Raw genomic sequence first — 20,572 nt, 5'->3', positions numbered from 1 at the left:
TGGACACCACAGTACTGTGTTAGGGGGCAACTGGGGAGTAGTGTGCGGGGGAAAGCTCAGCTTTTGGAGCAGGTGGAGCTGCATCTTGTATCCTGGGACTGGCTCTTGCTGGTTGAAAGATCTTAGGCAACTTAATCTTAGACTGTGAACTTCAGTTTCTTCATATGAAGTGATGGTACTTATAATCATTGTTTTATAGGATTTTTTAATGAAAATTAAATAATAAATATAAAACACAAAACAATGTATGTACTCAGTGTTACCCCTCTTGGGAGTAGCTAAGTACCCCCAAATATATCATTATAAAATAATTACATCTTTTATGTAATTATTATAAGCCATCAGCACAGAAATATAAAAGAAGACCCATTTATATTTTGACTTATTTCCAAGAATTATGGAATGTTTGAAAAAAATCAATCCAAAGAAGGAAATAACCCAGTAAAATTTTCTCCTTTGTTCTTCACTTCCTTTATAAAAAACATGTTTCATTATTCATCAATGTACCCCTTGAAATCCTTATCACGGCACTTAGAGTAGATGTTCATAATTCTCTGAACTGAATTGAATATCTCTAGCATCTAAATCTGTACTGAGAGTTTTCCTCTTGTAATCTTCTGCTCATCTAGTGTGTAAAACTTGTCATTGCCTGGTTGAGCTTTAGTACCATCTATGATTGCCCTGCTCTTTATCCTGCTTGGGAAGAATTCATCACATCGGACCTTTAAAAATGTAATTAGTCACCAAATATTGTTTATATATTCATGTGGTGTTCAGAAACATCATTTTTTCTCCTTTAAATAATTTAAAACTCATTCTTTTAGAATGTCACTGTGTAACAAATGACTCCTTGATATTAATAGTAATAGAGATACATTCCATCTCACAATGTAACAAATTTAATAAAATTTATTAAATGTAAGTAGATTATGGAAACAAAATAGTTTTTCCCTTTGCTAAACTATTTTCTTATTTCCCCATGTTAAATTATTGCCAAAACCTATTTCCAGAAAATTATTTCCTTAATATAATTGTCTTTATAGCTGCTAGCACACTATGGCTATTTAATTTTGATAATAATATTGAGAATGATGTATTTTCTTGTATATTATAAATCACATTATCTAAAATTTAGAAATAAGTATTCTACCAAACTGAAAGAGAAACATTTCATATACGTTCATAAGAACAGTCCCAAATTGCCTAACTTTTTGACAATTATAAAACAATATAGGGCCCAGAGGGATTCAGACACATTTTACTACCACAAACATTCAGGTGACTTGTAGGGAGCCCTATTTTTCCTAGTATGAGCAACAATGGTTATACATGAAGGAACTATCAACTAAGCATTGTAAATTCAACAAAACTATCTTTCAAAGACAAGGGTGAATAAAAACATTTACATTTCATAAAATCTGAGAGTTTACCATGAATAGACTCTCACTAAAGGAACATCTAAAGGATATGCTCCAGGAAGAATGGGATTCATCCACTCAACAAATATATAAGGAGCCAGACACACTTTTAGATGTTGGGGATACCTCAGTGAACAAACAGATGAAAATCTTGTCCTCATGGTGTTTATATTTTAGTAGCCAAAGTCACAAACCAACAAAAATAGGTAATTACATAGAGTCTGTCCAGTAGTGTGCTATTAAACCTTTAACAACTGGCTCTTTGAAAAGAAAAAAGCCTGAATTTATAGAATTTGCCAGTTTCTGTGGTAATACTACGCCCATGCCAAAATGCCAAACTACTGGCCATGTTATTGAAGCTGGGAAGAGATGTACACAATTGACCTGGTGAGCATGTGCCAATTTCAGCACACTATTGATGATCATAAGTGCTAGGGAAAAAAATTAGGAAAAGATGGGAAGACTTGGAGTGTTGCAATTTTAAAGAGAATGGTCAGAGAAGACGTCACTGAGTAGGTGACATTTGAGTAAAGACCTGAAGGAAGTGAGGAAGAGAGCCATGCACCAATTTGGGGGAAAAACATTTTAGGCAGAAAGAACAGCGAGTACAAAACCCTGAAGCAGGAGCTGGAACAGCAAGGAGGCTAGGGAGGTTAGAGTGAAGAGGAGGGGAGCAGGACATGTGATCAGGGAGTTAAGGAGAGGGTATAAAAGACTAAGAATTTTGGCTTTTAGCGTGGGTGAGACTGGAAGTCACTGGAGGGTTCTGAGAAGAACGACATGATCTGAATTATATGTCAATGACATCTCTCTGGCTTACCTGTTGAAAAGGAGTAGGCCAATCTCATTAAACCATGATGGTAGTAAAAACAATAATGTCTAATAAACAGCCATAACATAGAAAGGCTCATTGTGGGGTGGGGAGGGCTTGGGAGTTTGCGATTAGTAGATGCAAACTATTATATATAGGATGGATAAACAACGAGGTCCTACTGTATAGCACAGGGAACTATATTCAATATCCCGTAATAAACCATAATGGAAAAGAATATGAAAAAGAATATATATATATATATATATATATATATATATATATATATATAAACTGAATCAGTTTCCTGTACTTCACAAATTAACACAGTATTGCAAATCAACTATACTTCAATAAAATAAATTAAAAAAAAAAGAATGGCTTATCAGCCGAAGGAGAGTGGACATGATTGGAGACAAAGTACTTTGCACTTTTTGACTGAGGTGTGAGAATATTAATATTACCCCTTGCTTATTAGCACATATGTTTAAATTTCTGGAGAAACCACTAGTTTGATATATATTAAAAATAAATATATAAAAAATATATATTTTATATATATATATTATATATATATATATATTTCAAACCAAGAATGGGTAGAAAAGAGAAGGAAACTGACAATAAAAGCAATAAAGGACAGAGAGAAAGAAAAGAAGATACAGAACAAGTAGGACAAATATAAAGCACAAAATAAGGTAGCTGAAATTAATCCATACACATTGATAATCATATTAAGTGTACATAGACCGATCTTGTTAATTAAAAGGCAAATATTGACACAGTAGATAAAAAGCAAAAGTCATAGAAAGTTCTCAAAACTAATTTATAGGGCTTCCATGGTGGCGCAGTGGTTGAGAGTCCGCCTGCCGATGCAGGGGACACGGGTTCATGCCCTGGTCTGGGAAGATCCCACATGCCGCGGAGCGGCTGGGCCCATGAGTCATGGCCGCTGAGCCTGCACATCCGGAGCCTGTGCTCCACAACGGGAGAGGCCACAACAGTGAGAGGCCCGCGTACAGCAAAAAAACAAACAAACAAACAAAAAACTAATTTAAAATGTAAAGACATGATAGAGCAAATATAAAAATGAGATAAAGTATAATTTTTAAATAGTATCCCCCCAAAAGCCAGTGTAGCTCTACTAGTATTAAGATAGCCATAGAATAATAAAATATTAAATTAATATATAAATATATACACACACACTTAAATAACATAGCTTCAAAATATGTAAGGGAACAACTGACAGAAAAACAACGAAATATTTACAATCCACTATTAGAGTTGGAGAATTAAACATACCACCTTTGGTAACATCAAGTAGTACACTCTATTCCTTCCCCTCCATCCAAAAAAAGATCAAAACAGGAAGAATACAGAAGCTCTGAACCACACAGTTAACAAAGTTGAGCTAATAGATATACCTTGACTGTACAATATATGTTCTTATAAGAATATTGTATCCAGTCATAAAGTGATTCTAGCAAATGGAAAGTATTGGTATCAAAGAGACACATGCTTCCAGAGCACAATGCAATTAAAGTGGATATTAGCAAATAAAAAATAAGAAACATCACAGAAAATGGAAAGGAATTAGAGAAATATGAGTTTAGGGGGAAACAAAGATTGGTGCTATGTACATGCCTTAACATCCATCAATAGTGAGCTATCTGGAGAAATGTTTCCTTTCTATTTTTACTTATGACAGAGTAACTGGTTGCAGTTGCCTTTTCCCTGCAAACATTTGGTGTGTCAGTTTCTTTTTCAATGACTTTACGAAACCCCTGGCTTGACCTTAGCTGGGGCAAGGAAGGTTCTTGTGAGAGGGTGAGGTCAGGCAGCACGAAGCTCCCCTTCACTGAAGCTTCCATTTCAGCCTCAGGGGGGTCAGCTCCCCCTGCATGACAGAGAAGTCAGCCAAGTCTGTCTTCTGAGCCTGATACCACTCACTTCTCAGAGCTTTACGGCGTCCTACTTCTACTTTCGGCACTTTCTTTTCCCTAGGCGCTCTGGGACCTTCAGTTAGCAGGGAAAATAATGATAAAGTCACTCATAGAGAACTGTCCTCTCTTATGAGGCCACTTACAAAATGTAGATTTAAGAGGTAATCAACAAACAGCCAAACTAAGGAATAGTGAAGCATAAGGGAGCAGTGGGAAAGGTTAGGGTAGTGAGGACGGGGAATGGTTACTGAGTCCCTCCAGTCATGCTCAGGCCCCTGTTTAGTGTGCTCAGATACAGCTGGGCTGGTTCTTCATTTTCTCACGGATGTTAGAAAGTTTGTCAACGTTAGAAAGAGCGCGTGTGCCTATTCTAGAAGGAGAAGGAGGGAGAAACATAGGCATGAGAGTGATAGCCAGCTCTTTTATTTGTTGCACGTATACCTGCAGAGAGTTCAGTAAAACCCTTAAGACCACTTTTATCAGAGCCTCCTCCCTGTTCCACTTCCTACCTATCTTAGGGCTGAAATGTTATACGAAACGGTCTAAGTCTAAAGGTATAATGCATCTTAGGCCGAGCGAATTCATTCTTCTAAGAGAGAATTTGAAATTGTTAGTATTCATTTGGTCATGCTGTGCTTTCATGTATAACTTTAAAATGCTTTAATGGGAGAAGTATCTATTTATATACCCACTTTCCCTCTCCAAAAAGCCTTTCTCCAAAAACCACTAGTCTCAGGATGTTTGAGGACAGGTGTTAGAACACTAGGAACTTGAATTTTCTAACATCACAAAACTAGTCCATGGTAAATTTGAGAAAAGTCTTGTCCATTTAGTTCAACACACACACACACACACACACACACACACATATGTCCTTCCTGACTTCAGTTTTACTGAATGTAGTATAGTATTTGTCTACACTATGTTCTTTGGTTCTTTAAGGGCTATGGCTTGTGGCTTGTAAGTTCTCCAACTAATGAAGATAATACCTTAGGTCCATTATTTATCTTCTTCCTCTTGAAGAGTCATATATTTTGTGCCATGTCACAGTTTCTTCTGTAGCTTTGAGGCTCTTTGAAACGTGCTCATATTATTCAGTAGCAAGGCAGGTAAAAACTGATATTGCATTGCTAATTCTAATCTTCCGATTAAATAAGGAAACACAGTTTTTTTGTCCCACATAAGGAAAAAAAGCACGTTTGCAGTGATTAGCATCATAGCTAAAATTTACGTGGTATGCAACCATCCTTCTAATTTTGCAAGAAACATTCTACGTCACCTTCAATTTCCTCACATTCTTTTTAATTTTCCTAATACATCAAATAGGGTAAGTATAATACTTGTTTTTTTTAGTGGTAATAAATAAAAGAGCTTTATGAAATATTTCTATTAATTATGTACTATTAATCACCACATCCATGACCTTTTCTTAGACCACCTGCTCTTGGATCTTCCTTCCTAGGAAAAAATCCTTCCCTTACCCTAGTTAGTTAGGGAGACCTAGCATTCCAGTTTGCCTGGGACTCTGAATTTTAGCATTGAATGCCCTCAGTGTAAGTAAACCAGGATAGTTGGTCCCTCTAACTCTAGCCCACCTTCCAGCTAATTTCTCTTCTCTCTTTTATATCAAAATTTCTCCACTGAGTACTCCACGTTCTCCTTCTTCGTATCTTAACCCTCTAATTTACTCCTGAACTTACTTCAGCTGTGCCTCTGCCTCGATCATTCCATTACCCTGGATCTTGTAAGAGTCCCCAGTGACTTTTGTCTTTTGCCAAAGGAGACTTGCCATTTCTTACCTCAGTGGACCCTGCTATTAGATCACACCCTCACTGAAGCTCTTTACTCCCAAGGCTTGTATAGCATCACAGCTTTCTGGTCTCCGACTATTCTGACTCTTATTCACAGGTTTTTCTCTCTCCACTTATTTTCTGACTCTTATTCACAGGATTTTCTCTCTCCACTTATTTTCTGAAAGATGATTTTCCTCAAGATTCTACACTCTATCTTCTTCTCTTGTCACTCTATAAACCCTTTCCCTGGCTGATCTCACATACTTTCATGCTGAAAATGAACCATCCCCTAATTAGAATGATAACTTCAAAAACTACACTTGCTACCCAGACTTCTCGGGAGCCAACTACCTGTTAAACATCTATACCTGTATGTCCCAGATGCACTAAAATAAAACTGAAAATTTTAATATGACCTCTAATGACCTTCATTATGATCTTCTTGCTCTCTCCTCTTTCTTTGTTGTTGGAATAATCAACTATTATTCAACTACACTAAATATCATTTTTTAACTTTAAAAACTTTTTATTGAAGTATAGTCGATTGACAATGTTGTGTTAATTTTTATTGTACGGCAAAGTGATTCAGCTATACATATACATATATATATATATATATATATATATTCTTTTTTATTATGGTTTAGCCCAGGATACTGAATATAGTTCCCCTTGCTATACAGTAGGACCTTGTTGTTTATCCATTCTATATATAATAGTTTGCACCTGCTAATCCCAAACTCCCAATCCTTCCCCCTCCCCCTTGGCAACCACAAGTCTGTTCTCTCTGTCTGTGAGTCTGTTTCTGTTTCATAGATACGTTCATTTGTGTCATATTTTAGATTCCACATGTAAGTGGTATCATGTTTTTCTCTTTCTGACTTACTTCACTTAGTATGATAATCTCTAGATCCATCCATGTTGCTGCAAATGGCATTATTTCATTCTTTTTAATGACTAATGTTCCACTGTATATACATACCACATCTTTATCCATTCATCTGTTGATGGACATTTAAGTTGTTTCCATGTCTTGGCTGTTGTAAATAGTGCTTCTATGAACATAGGGGTGCATGTATCTTTTTGAATTATAGTTTTGTCTGGATATATGCCCGGGAGTGGGACTGCTGAATCACATGGCAACTCTATTCAACTACGCTAAAAATCTTAATGTCATCCTTGATTATATTCTCTTTCATCTCCATTGATCCAATTACTAAGTTTTCAACTTTACCTTCAATATTGTTCTGATATTGGTCATTCCTTCTCCATTCTTATTCTCATTTCCTAGTCTCAAGAAATCTTCTTTTGTCTGAATATCATCTCTACAGCCTCCTAAATAATTATATCACTATAGCTTTGCCTTCTAAATCTGTTCTGCTTAATAGGACTTAACAGTTCTGGTACACAGCACACAGTATAGTGTTTCACACAGCATTACTTACATAAAACCACACAGGCACTTTTCCTATTGTACTCACCATATTGCAAGCTATCTACCTATTTATCACTCCCACTCCACCCCTACCAAGACAGTGGTACACTCATTAAGGGGGAGCCATGCTTTATTTATCTTTGTATCCCTAGTGCCTACCTCCATGGCTGGTGTGTGATATGGCCGTTCCAAGTATTGAGCGGGAAGATGCTCAGCACAATCTTCACCTGTGTGCTTTCTGAGCTTCTCTAACTTTACCCTCCCCACCCTCTCTTCTAAAGGGATAAGACCATGGTGTATGTTTCTATTTACATATCACCAAAACTACTTCACATGTAGGACATGCTTAATAGCTAGTTACAGAATGAATCAATGAAGGAATGAATGAATGGATGAATGACTATGTCTAGAGACACAATCACAGATACAATTTAGAAGTAGTTCAAAAACCCAAATAATTCAAAACATACTTTCTTTTAAGCCTTTAGGTTGGTTAGAAAATATATTCCCATCTAAATGTGAGCAATTCATAAAATATTTTACACGTTAAATTCTTATTGAATTTATTCAGTAAGGTTTTAATTTTTTATAACACTTAAAAATGGCTTAACCTTAAGAGCACTAAAGGCATTTTGTATAATTTTAGAGGATATAGTAGAATTTGCATAAAAAACTCGGAGATTTATCTAGCATATTTTTAATGACATAACAACATATTTTGACATTTTTAAAGACTTGTATTTTAGAAATAAAGCCTTAAAATTTTTTTATCATAATATTTTGAAATGGAAAAATTAGAGAATTATATATTGTTTGTAATTTTCAAGGATATAATAAATGTTTTTTTCATAATAAATGTTTAAACTATCAGCTTCATTTAATTTAGCTACATTTTCAAAGACTATTTCAAAAGACTAATGAAAACTTAAGTACAACTTCATTAATTAATTTATATTGACTTAAAAGGAAGAGTCTAAAATAGTGCCAAGAATATGAAAGGTTTTTTTTTCTTTTCAGTCTTCACACTCTCTTATGGTAACATTTAATAGTCCTTCTGGTATTCTTAGCTCATTTAAGTAGTGTGATGAACATTACTATTATTTGCCAGATGCTTAGTGTCTGGAGAAAAGAATGCAGTTTCAAGACTTTTTTTCCATCTGATTCAGTACTTTATATTTTACCAAAAGGTCAAAGCTATATAGAATAAAAATTATGTATCAAAATCTCTTCTTTCACTTTTACGTGAAATCAATATGTAGTATAACAGAGATAGAATCCAGTGGCATTTCGAATGGGAAACTAAGATCAATGTAGATCATTTTAATCTTAAATTCCATTAATATTAAACAGCCAGTTGTTTATGTAATATAATCCCTTCACAATGATAACCAACTATCTTCAAATAATTGTTTTCTATCTAAGGGCAGCAGTTTTACACAGTAAGAAATCTAATCCAATATAAATGTAGCATGATAGGTTTCATATATGAACCAGAAGTGTTCAATGAATTTTGAAAATTAATGTAAATTCTTATGTGTGTATGTGAATAGGTATGCTTGTGTATTCATAGCTTTCCATATTTAGTAGTGCTAATTTTCAGAGTTTCAAAAAAGTAATAAGAGAAAATGAGTCACACATTTGACTTCCAGAAACATCTGAACTTGCTACTTATGAGATCTTTAATTCTTGAAAATTTGTGGGAGTATTTATTTTCATTAAAATAAATTCACCTTGATTTCATAGCTAAATGGACTAAAGTCTTAGATTAGTAATAGTTTACTGAGGTAGATAGTTTCTGGAAAGTAATTAAACAAAGTGGTTTCCACTCTGTAGTTTTAAATACACACAGAAATGCATTTCAGGATTCTGCCACACTCAATCCTTTAGTACAATCTTCATTTTCTTCTTGATTCAGAGAAAAATGTATTATCTACTTAGTTGTTCTAGGGCTGAGATATAGCCCCATATCTCAAAAATAGCTGAGGGTAGCCAACTCATCCCAGTTTGCCTAAGAATTTCCAAATAAAATAAAAATCCTATGTCCCAGGAAATCCCTTAGCCCTAGACAAACCTACTGAGAGATGAACCAAACTTTGAGATAAAGAGCCTTACCTTAACATCATTGGTGTTCATTCTTGTTCCTTCCTTTCCCACAAAAATATCATCAATATCCACGAGAATGTACCTGTCCAAGGACAATGTGAGCCTCTTCCCTGACAAGAAGGAAACAGCATCTATGAAGATGAGCTTATGCAACCAAAAGTTCAAGTTGCTGCCAAAAAGAACTCTGTGAATTCCATCATGGAGCCCCAGGTCGTGTATGACAGTGGCATAAAAACTGCCTTTAGGGATGGGAGGAGAAAGGTTTTCTGGGGTCTTTACTTTGGCAAATATTACTGGTTGGTAGGCTGAGTGATTAATCTGGAAAATGGTCCAGTCAGTTCCAGGTAAAGAACCTTTTTCAAGCTTAGAAGATTTGGTCACATGAAGCAATGGAGAATGAGGATTAATACAACAATCTTTTACTGCAAGGTTTCCATATACAGAAAAAGGGAAACCTTTCAACTGAAAACTCTGTAGGCTCTTCTCACTAGTTTTGTGGAATCCAATGACACCCACACCATATTCAACACAGTATTTATCTAAAAGGCTTCGATTCCAAGAGTCCATATTTATATACTTTAAAATATTCTCATAAATAATGAGAATGTATTTGCCTTTAGTTTTTTCTATAAGTGCTGGGAGATCCCCTTTTCCAGGAGCAATTTCAATGTGATACTGGAATCTGCTGGATTCTAGAATCATAACGATGTCTTGACCGAGCGATGAGTACTGGCTCTCCACAAACACCAGGACTGTGGGTTCTGTCCTTGAGGCATCAGAAAGCTTCCTTGTCTTCACTTCCATCAGCCTGTATGGTAGGTGCTGGAAGTCCCCACAGTCTACTTCTGAAGCCATCTCAGACAGTTCATTTTCCTGTTTGTAGCCACTGTACAGGTAGTAAGCAGAAATAATAATGCTCACCATACAGAATGTGGCAAGCAGAATCACCGTCCTTTGAAAGTGTCTGTGCAGCTTCATGATAAAACTCATGTTGTATATACTTCCCTCAGACTGTTCCAATAGAGGCACCATAAAAAAATAAAAGAAAAAAAAGAAACGATGATGTTTCAGACACTTTTCCAGCCTCAATCAATAGTTTATGTCACCATTGCAGCACATTTGTGTCACTTGATCAGGACTCACAGAAAATATAATCTGAAAAGTAGAATAAAATGCAATAGAATATCAAACATTCAGTCTGCAGCATTAAAATGAGCAAGTTTTTATACTTGTGACTGGCACAAGTGGCAACCTGTTAGGCACATGAACTGGTGTTTGGTAAGTAAGAAAACCACTCTTTCCTTCTCCCAGATCTTAATGAGGATGTGGGAGGGGCATAAAGAGGGAAAGGGCTCCATTGAACAGAGGTCTCTATCCCTAGTATAGAAAAGATGTTGGACTAACAAGGAATTGCCTCTTACTCCTTGAGCTTTATATCAAATTCTGCAGATCATATAGACTTAAGATCACAGAGAGGTCACCTGAGCCATACACTGCCATATCATGTAATATAGGCTCAAACTATTTGTTTTTAACTGCATACACTGAAAATTCATAAAAGCTTGGATATATTTCATTAAATGCTACTATTAAGACAACAGTTTCTGCTTTTTAGAAAAAGTTCAGTAATTATATAAAAAACTACCATAAAAGTGTTTTTAAAAAACATAACGAAAACAACTGCAACTTCATGAAACACTTTGTTATGCTATAATTTCAAATCCTTTTCAAGTTTCTGTAACCTTTGAAAAATTTAGTAACTTTTGAAAAATAATAAGAAAGAAACATGGGTGCTTTTTAGATTAGAAGTTTATTAGAGTCTTACAGTCCTGGCACTTTTCATGGAAATATCATGGAATATAAAAAAATTTAAGAAAGGTATTATTATTGTCCATAAGGCAGGCTGAAAGCTAGCTGAAGACAGCTGAAAGCGCTAGTGGAGAACATTGTAGTTGACGTTCTTCATAAGATTAGGGTTTATTACACTTCTGTCTCATATTAATTGTCACTTTGGTCCTGGTATCTTCTAAGTAAAATGATAAGGTTAGAATAAATGATCACCAAGAACATTTTGGCTCTAAAATTCTGTGATATTCACCTGTGAAATAAGCAGTGAGCAATATTTTGAATATATATTTATCTTTATGAAGAATATAATATTCTGGAATGTAACTGCAGGATATTTATAGGATAAATATCTTATTTAAATTATATATTGTGCTTCATTCAAATATTTAGGGAATCTATATCATTCATTCAAATATTTATGGGATACTTATCTTTCTATTTAAAATATAAACGTTCAGCAGAGTGACTTTCTTTAAAGGAAACAAAATTATAAGGTAGAGACAGTGACTAGAATGCAAACAATAATGTATGGGTTGTTGATTTGAGACAAACGATTGGCACAGGATGAGAGAACACAGACACCATGGCAAGTGGGGGAGTCTGCAATGTGTCGGGGGTTGGATTTGGGCAGAGCCTTGAAGGATGAGGGTAAAATGAATAGGCATCTGAGACAGAGGTAATTTTACAGAGGCAGGTGTGAGTACAATACTGGGTAAGGGACACTCTGATGAAGAGTTGAAAGAAAGAGTGAGGAACAGCTAAAAATAAACTGAATAAAATATGGGTAACTCAGATTATAGAGAGATTAGAGAGCATAGAAGTTCATTGTTGAGAAAGCCTGTAGGGAGCCATTAAACTTTCCTGATTTGGGAAATAACACGATAAGGGTGAGATTTTGCGGGGTCGGGGGGAATTAATTAATCAAGAATGTGGAATATATCCCAGAGCGGTGTTAGAGTCAACTCTGGCAAAAGCCAGTATAGGCTCATTTCTCACAGTCCAATCACGGACTGTTAATGCTCACACAGCAGACAGAATGTAGGCAGGGACAAGTCTGAGGGACACTGCAAAGAAAGGAGGTGTTGAACTTCATATTTCATGGGAGGTCTCTGGTACACCACCCTTTGCCAAGTAAAACGCCATTAAGGGCTCTGACATGGTCTCAAAGAAATCCTACTCTTTTAAACATTCTCACATAGGTTTAGGTGTAACTTAAGCAAATCAAAATTACCAGGACAACAGAGAGTTTTCATTGTAACTGTAGTTATTTCATTTTAAAAAGTAACTGTACTTTTAAAGTTAGGTACATGTTTATGAGTACTATAATAGTCTGAGGTATAATAGCAGGATACAAAATCTCACATCTCTCTAGGCCTCTGTTTCAATTTTAGCTGTGAAGTGTTTTTGACTGGATACAAAACGTATTACCACATTTTGCATTTCAGATAGCTGTGTCTCATAGTTTGTTCCTATTTTCAGAAGTGAAAGGCATGTAATTCATAAAATTCTTACCTATGATGAGGCAGAATGGTGAGGAATATTTGGTCTCACTATGCAGGACGATTATTAGGAACCTATCAAATTATCTTCTCCATTAGCAAGTATAAAATACTGAAAGACATGTCTTTTCCATTAAACGCTTCCAGTGTCCTCCTGAAGCCAAAGGGAATTCCAATGTGTACGTCCCTGAGCATAGGATTTGGTCTAACATATTTAAATGGATACATTAAGATTCTCTAACTTTTCTGCAAACTTTTTTTGGCTGCACATCTCACTTCGCTGTGGTCAAATTTAGTCTTTGGGGTGGACTCTCAAAACTTCCTGTTCCTACGGCAACCTCTTCCACCACCACCAACTTCCCATGCTCTCTCTGTCTCCGTTAGCTCTGAAAATCTCGGGATGGACTGAATTGTTGCTGTTACTCCTTCTTCTGCATTAGATGGCCCTGTAGCAGCTTCTCCTGAGCCTTTCACCAGTGGGGCATCACTAAGAAGACAGTTACATGAGGAAAATTAAACTCCTCCACACAATTCCCCTGTGAAAACTTCTCAGCGTGGAGCTGACCTAAACATGGTAAGACTCAGCAGTCACACACAGCCATTGTGGAAAATATCTTTCCTTTGTACTTCTTGACACTATTATAATTAAAATTCTGTTTAAAGTCAGTCTCCCCTGTTTATCTGTAAACTCTAGAAGAGTAGAGATAATGCTTCTTTTGTGTATCACTGAGCCCCTAGGGTCAGGCACAGAGTAAGCACCAAATGGCTATTTGTGGAATTAGTTGAATACAATGGCATATTAACCTTAAAGGTTAATTTGACCCTTCTACTTTATTCTAATGCCATAAATTATTATTATTATTATTATTTTATTTATTTATTTTTTTTTTGCGGGCCTCTCACTGTTGTGGCCTCCCCCGTTGCGGAGCACAGGCTCCGGACGCGCAGGCTCAGCGGCCATGGCTCACGGGCCCAGCCGCTCCGCGGCATATGGGATCCTCCCAGACCGGGGCACGAACCCGTATCCCCTGCATCAGCAGGCGGACTCTCAACCACTTGCGCCACCAGGGAGGCCCCATAAATTATTTTTAAGGCTACACATCACTATTAATGATTACAATTATCCATAAATTTGCTGGATTTAATGTCTCTGTTTTATTCATTACTAAGAAATATATTCATACCATCCTAACATGGGACAAAAGAGCAACTATGGTAGATACTAAGTCTTCACCCACCCAAAGATACCTTTCAATTAATCATTCTGCAAGCAGTCTTTAGGTATTTATTGAACACCTGCTTTGGGCTTAGTGCTGTACTAGGTGCTGCGGACACCACAGAAGTAATTTTAGGAATGATTCTTCTCTGTAGAAGCATGGTCTCTATGGGGGAAATGAGACTTGTGAAACAGCAACCAACACTATGTTACCCATAATAAGTAGTGATTTGTGCTCTACAGACTATATCTATTCTAAGTTTCAGAAGAAAGGGCAAGAGAGAGTAATGAAAGGAAAGTCAGTGGCACTTTCTAAGAGACATGGTGCTTGAGGGGGACATGGATGATGGGCAGGATTTGGGTACCAGGATGAGGTGAACACATCAGGCATAAAAACCTGGCAAAGTTGAAGAAATGAAATGGTTACAGTGTGTTTATCTGAGAGTCAGCCTAAACTAATCATAAGGCACTGTGCTTTGGGTTGAAAATGGGAATAACATGTGATTGAAAGAGTACTGCAGATTGACAAACATCCTTGGAAGTGACTGTGAACTCAAGAGTGTGAAACAGCATTGGGTGTATCTGAACAGAAGAGAGACAATAAAAATAGTGTTTACAGATAATTAGTGTAGCAGTGACATCCAGAATGGACAAAGAGCAGTAATATGAACAGAGAGAGTACATGCTGCACTGCACGCAGTGAAGAAGCAGGTGGAGTCTGGGTAGTCCCAGCTAAGATGCTGCTGCATAATCCAGGTTGGGGGTGGTCTGAGTCCAGACCAAGGTGGTTATCGGGGAGAATGAAAACAAAGAGAGACTTGGGAGGAAAAGAGAAAAGGAAACGATTACTGGTTGGGGAAAGGGCCGGCTGGCTTTGGGACTAGAAGAATAAAAGTGCCAGTAATAAAAACACCTTGGAGCAGAAACTGACTTGAGCCAGTGATGCACACTTAGGGTTCAGGCAGGTGACTAAATGATGTGTGGGGAGAGAGCAAAATCACGGTTTTCTAAAAAATAGTTGGATGTTGACAAATAAGAAAGTCAAGGAAATGTTTGAAATTGATGGGTCACGGGTAAATCTCAATATGCTACACAAACTCAGTTCCTCAGAAAAGTCTTTCTGACCAACTCCACTCCTCTCCTCTTTAGGCCAGGTCTCCAGATTATATACTCTAATTATAATTACTTTTCCTTTGGGGCCTTTATCAAAACTCTTATTAATATTAGCAACATGATTTGTTTAATGTCTCTCTGTTTTGTTAGACTGAAATTTCCAAGGGTATAGGATTTGTGTTATTCCCAGTGATCTTTCAAACAAGACAAAGGATAAAAACACATTTAAAGGCCAAAAAGATCAACAGGTAAACCCTTTAGTATAATGACAACAGTGTTCTTGAAGTGCTCTCACAAAAATATATTGAAAATTACAGACTTTTGCATGGTCTGAAGGGTTCTGTGAATGACTAAAGAACAGGCACACGAGCCTGCATGTCAGAGAGTTTCCTGGACACAACTGTCTGTCTTAGAAGCATAGCGCTGACAGCTGTGGTTGGACTTGGCCACCCATTCGACCTATGATGAGGAATCTGCTGAATGACCAAGAAACTGATTATGAAATTTAGAATATCAACAAACCATTTAGGCAGGCATTTTGGAAGAGTGACAGTAGATACAGGAAAGTTGCAAGGTTGGGCTGGTTATAAGCCTCACCACCTCATCAGGATTTCCTATAAGGCACACTGAAGGAAATTACATCCTGTGGGAAGGCAGAATAACAACAGCAACCCAGCTAACACTAAAGAACACTTACGATATGCCAACACGGCCTTGGGCCCCTTAAAGGCTAAGTAACCTGCCCAAGATGCCTCAGCTTGTAGTAGCTGAAGTGATTTCGAACCCGACAGCCTACATCAAAGATACCGTCCACCTAGGAAGGGAAGTGCAACACATCCCTTTCATGCTAGGGACATGCAGGAAATGGTTATCAAGCACCTCTTCCCTTTAGATGCTGCAGTTTCCTCATGAAATGGGGGATACTTGTGGTACCCACTTAATAGGGTTTTGATGAGGGTTATGAGTTAAAAGTATAAAAAGCTCTTAGAAAATTATCTGGCACAGAGAATGAATATATTAAATGTTACCTGTTATAATAATGATGATGATGATGATGATGGTATAAATAACATAGTAAATGAGAGCAATATCCTGAAGATGGCGAATAAAAATGTATTAAGGGTTCATACAGGGATAGCTACAAACATTCTAGTATGAGCAGAGTGGTGGGAAGTACAGGAAGTCCACTTCTGATGCAGAAATCTAAAGTCAGATGGATCTCACCTCAGAGTAAGAGGCCCAATGAGAGGCATAATTGGCACCGTGTCCATCCTTGGCCTTCTTTTAATCCCGCCCTCCCTTTCCTAGATAAGCTCATATACTCCCTGGCTTTCATTACCCTCTATGCTCCCCCAAATTCCAAATGTTTATTTGTAACTCAAACCTCCTTCCTCTGAGCCCCAGGACTCCAAATTGAACTATCGATTTGGTATAATAACAACTCACAGTAACTGTGCCTTTTCTTATTATAGACCCACCACTCCTTGGCTCCACTGGAATCATGTCACAAGCAAGCTCAACCTGTCCATAACTGAATTTGTGATCCACCCTCTAACACCATCTTCATCTTCCCACAACCATCTGGTGGCTCACCCTTGACATCTTCTCTTCCCTCACTCCTGCTTATCTAAATAGACCCAAGAGCTCTCATTTCCATTTTCTAAAACTCATCTGACCCAGTGCTTTTCTCTCCTTTTCCAGGCAATGTCCCTCTCACCTGAACTACTACAACCACTAGCCCCGCCATAAACACTCTTGGCTCCCTCTACACTTTTTTCAATCCAGCATCATAGTACAAATCTGATTGTTTCTTCCCAGCTGAAAATCCAACAATGGCTGACTATCTCACTTACGGATTAAAACCCAAATTCCTATACACATCCCACAACACACTGAGGTATGCTTCCCACTCTGACATCTCAGGCCTGATTCGATGGTGTGCTCCCAGCTAAGCTCCAGGCAGGAGCTCTGCCTGGAGCTCTTTACTGACTCAGGGTCTTCTTACATGCTGTTCTCTTTGTCTGGAAGTTTTCTCTGCTCTTCTCATTTGGCTTCATTGTCCAAATCCTGTGGCTCTAAGCATAAATGTTCCTGCCTCACAAAAACCTCCCTGATTCCCTAGATCTGTCAGGGCTCCCTGTAACACACTCTCACATCACCATCTACTTGAACTCTGCAGCACATTCCATAGTTATAATGTGATTAGTCATGTTCCATAGTTAGTCAGTCATGTGATTTTCTGCATAATATTTCTTCATAGTTGGGAAGAATCTGTAAGTACTTGCCCTGTTCACTTCTGTATTCTTGATATCAACACAGTGCCTGAAGTTAAAACATCCCACTGAATACTTGAAAAATGAGTGAAAAAGAGCCTCTACTAAATTTTACAAATAGCAGCTGCATTCACAAACCAGAGCAGTCACGAAGTCAAACCATCTTCCATGAATGAACACCCTCCATCAGTCACGCTGGCCTCAGTCAGGGTGATAATATAAACACCGTGAATGGCAGTGACCACCTTGACCACAGCCACAAACCAGGCACATCCACAATGTGCCTTTTACTGACTCTTACTCAAATACCGATTTCCCCCTTTCTGATATTTTTCAGAATTGAGAGTGGTTAGGGTTGTTTTGCAATGCATCTGTTTTTAAAAAGGAAAACATCTGTTTTCCACTGAAAACAGTGTTTTCCACTGTTTTCCATTATTTAATTATCTACATTAATGAGAGGCGGAGGGAGCAATTATTTTTTTGGAATCACAGGCCATTTCATATACATAGTGAAGAACTGACTACATACAAACATACAGTTTGCAAAACATTGCAAAATCTGCAAGGAGAAGCACCTACTTGTCACTGTAACCTAATCTTTTTTCTTCCACTAACACCCAACATCATCCCAAAGTAAAAATCAATTTCCAAATGGAATAGAATCATGTTGGCAGCACAAGAAATGTGAAAAAAAGATTGCCATCTGGAAAATGAGTATTAATAACTAAAGAACTTCAGGTTCTAACATAAATGAAAGAGATTTAAAAGATCTTGACAATATTCCTCTTTCACAAAATTAACCATATTTTATAGTGTTGAAAAACTCATTGGGAGGCCTCAAATACATTACATGAATTTGCTAAAAGTAATTCAGTGATACTAAAAATTTGACAAAGAACATGCTTTTCTCTGAGAAAGAATGTGTGAAATTGTGTCATATTTATTGAATCCTGCTGTGGTAGGCAAGTAAAATGCTGATATGCATGGAGTACAACCAAGAATAATACCCTGTCACTAGAACTGTTTTTTTTTTTTTTTTGTAAGATGGATGGGAGAAAAGCTGCACTTGGGGATATTAGCTTTGTTTGATATATTGATGGAAAATGACTTTCTATTGCAATTTTCCATCCTTCTGTGTATTTTCCATCCTTCTTATGAAGGAAAGAATACATTTTGTTCAATTCCCTCAGTGTTATGCCATCCAGTGAGGCAAGAGAAGAAAACTATCCCACTGCTGCTTGCTGTTTGCTCTGCCTATATGACTTATAGGGGAAAAAGTCTGCCTATATCCTCTTAAATTCATCTAGAATGTATGCATCAGTGCATGCCTAACAGCAGGGCATTATGATACTGCAGTGCAGTTTTCAGGATATAATCTAACCCTTGTCATTTAAATCCTCTTCAGAGACGTGGGAACAAGAGATTACTAACCCAGTCTCTTACAGTTTGCCTAGACCATAAGATGTAAAGTTACATAAAAACTCTCCAGAAAGTAGGCATAGAGGGAACTTTCCTCAACATAATAAAGGCCATATATGACAAACCCACGGCCAACATCATCCTCAATGGTGAAAAACTGAAACCATTTCCACTAAGATCAGGAACAAGAGAAGGTTGCCCACTCTCACCACCATTATTCAACATAGTTTTGGAAGTATTAGCCACAGCAATCAGGGAAGAAAAGGAAATAAAAGGAATCCAAATTGGAAAAGAAGAAATAAAGATGTCAGTGTTTGCAGTGACATGATACTATACATAGAGAAACCTAAAGATGCTACCAGAAAACTACTGGAGCTAATCAATGAATTTGGTAAAGTAGCAGGATACAAAATTAATGCACAGAAATCTCTGGCATTCCTGTACACTAATGATGAAAAATCTGAAAGTGAAATTAAGAAAATACTCCCATTTACCATTGTAACAAAAAGAATAAAATATCTGGCTTCCCTGGTGGCGCAGTGGTTGAGAGTCCGCCTGCTGATGCAGGGGACATGGGTTTGTGCCCCGGTCTGGGAAGATCCCACATGCTGAGGAGTGGCTGGGCCCGTGAGCCATGGCCACTGAGCCTGCACGTCCAGAGCCTATGCTCCGCAACGGGAGAGGCCACAACAGTGAGAGGCCCGCGTATCTCTCTCTCTCTCACACACACACACACGTACACAAAGAATAAAATATCTAGGAAAAAACCTACCTAAGGAGACAAAAGACCTGTATGCAGAAAATTATAAGACACTGAAGAAAGAAATTAAAGATGATACAAACAGATGGAGAGATATACCATGTTCTTGGACTGGAAGAATCAACACTGTGAAAATGACTCTACTACCCAAAGCAATCTACAGATTCAATGCAATCCCTATCGAACTACCACTGGCATTTTTCACACAACTAGAACAAAAATTTTCAAAATTTGTATGGAAACACAAAAGACCCCGAATAGCCAAAGCAATCTTCAGAAGGAAAAACAGAGCTGGAGGAATCAGGCTCCCTGACTTCAGGCTATACTACAAAGCTACAGTAATCAAGACAGTATGGTACTGGCACAAAAACAGAAATATAGATCAATGGAACAGGATAGAAAGACCAGAGATAAACCCATACACATATGGTCACCTTATCTTTGATAAAGGAGGCAAGAATATACAATGGAGAAAAGACAGCCTCTTCAATAAGTGGTGCTGGGCAAACTGGACAGGTACATGTAAAAGTATGAAATTGGGGGCTTCCCTGGTGGCGCAGTGGTTGAGAGTCCGCCTGCCGATGCAGGGGACACGGGTTCGTGCCCCGGTCCGGGAAGATCCCACATGCCGCGGAGCGGCTGGGCCCGTGAGCCATGGCCGCTGAGCCTGCGCGTCCGGAGCCTGTGCTCCGCAATGGGGAGAGGCCACAGCAGTGAGAGGCCCGCGTACGGCAAAAAAAAAAAAAAAAAAAAAAAAGTATGAAATTGGAACACTCCCTAACACCATACACAAAAATAAACTCAAAATGGATTAAAGACCTAAATGTAAGGCCAGACACTATCAAACCTTTAGAGGAAAACATAGGCAGAACACTCTATGACATAAATCACAGCAAGATCCTTTTTGACCCACCTCCCAGAGAAATGGAAATAAAAAC

The 20,572-nt window shown here is 37.7% G+C and overlaps 1 protein-coding gene across 1 annotated transcript in view; it reads right to left on the bottom strand.

Moving 5' to 3' along the window:
• The window catches only part of LOC132483448 (bifunctional heparan sulfate N-deacetylase/N-sulfotransferase 3), a 153,133-nt gene extending 142,637 nt beyond the window's left edge, over positions 1 to 10,496 (bottom strand). Inside the window, exon 1 of the mRNA XM_060088733.1 lies at positions 9,516 to 10,496. Within this exon, the coding sequence (XP_059944716.1) occupies positions 9,516 to 10,496 (981 nt within the window). The remainder of the gene's footprint in view (positions 1 to 9,515) is intronic.
• Positions 10,497 to 20,572: the final 10,076 nt, after the last annotated feature.

The sequence above is a fragment of the Mesoplodon densirostris genome, chromosome 1, assembly GCF_025265405.1.
Source record: "Mesoplodon densirostris isolate mMesDen1 chromosome 1, mMesDen1 primary haplotype, whole genome shotgun sequence".
In the NCBI taxonomy this organism is placed as follows: Eukaryota; Metazoa; Chordata; class Mammalia; order Artiodactyla; family Ziphiidae; genus Mesoplodon; species Mesoplodon densirostris.
This window is presented reverse-complemented; position numbering and strand designations above follow the sequence as displayed.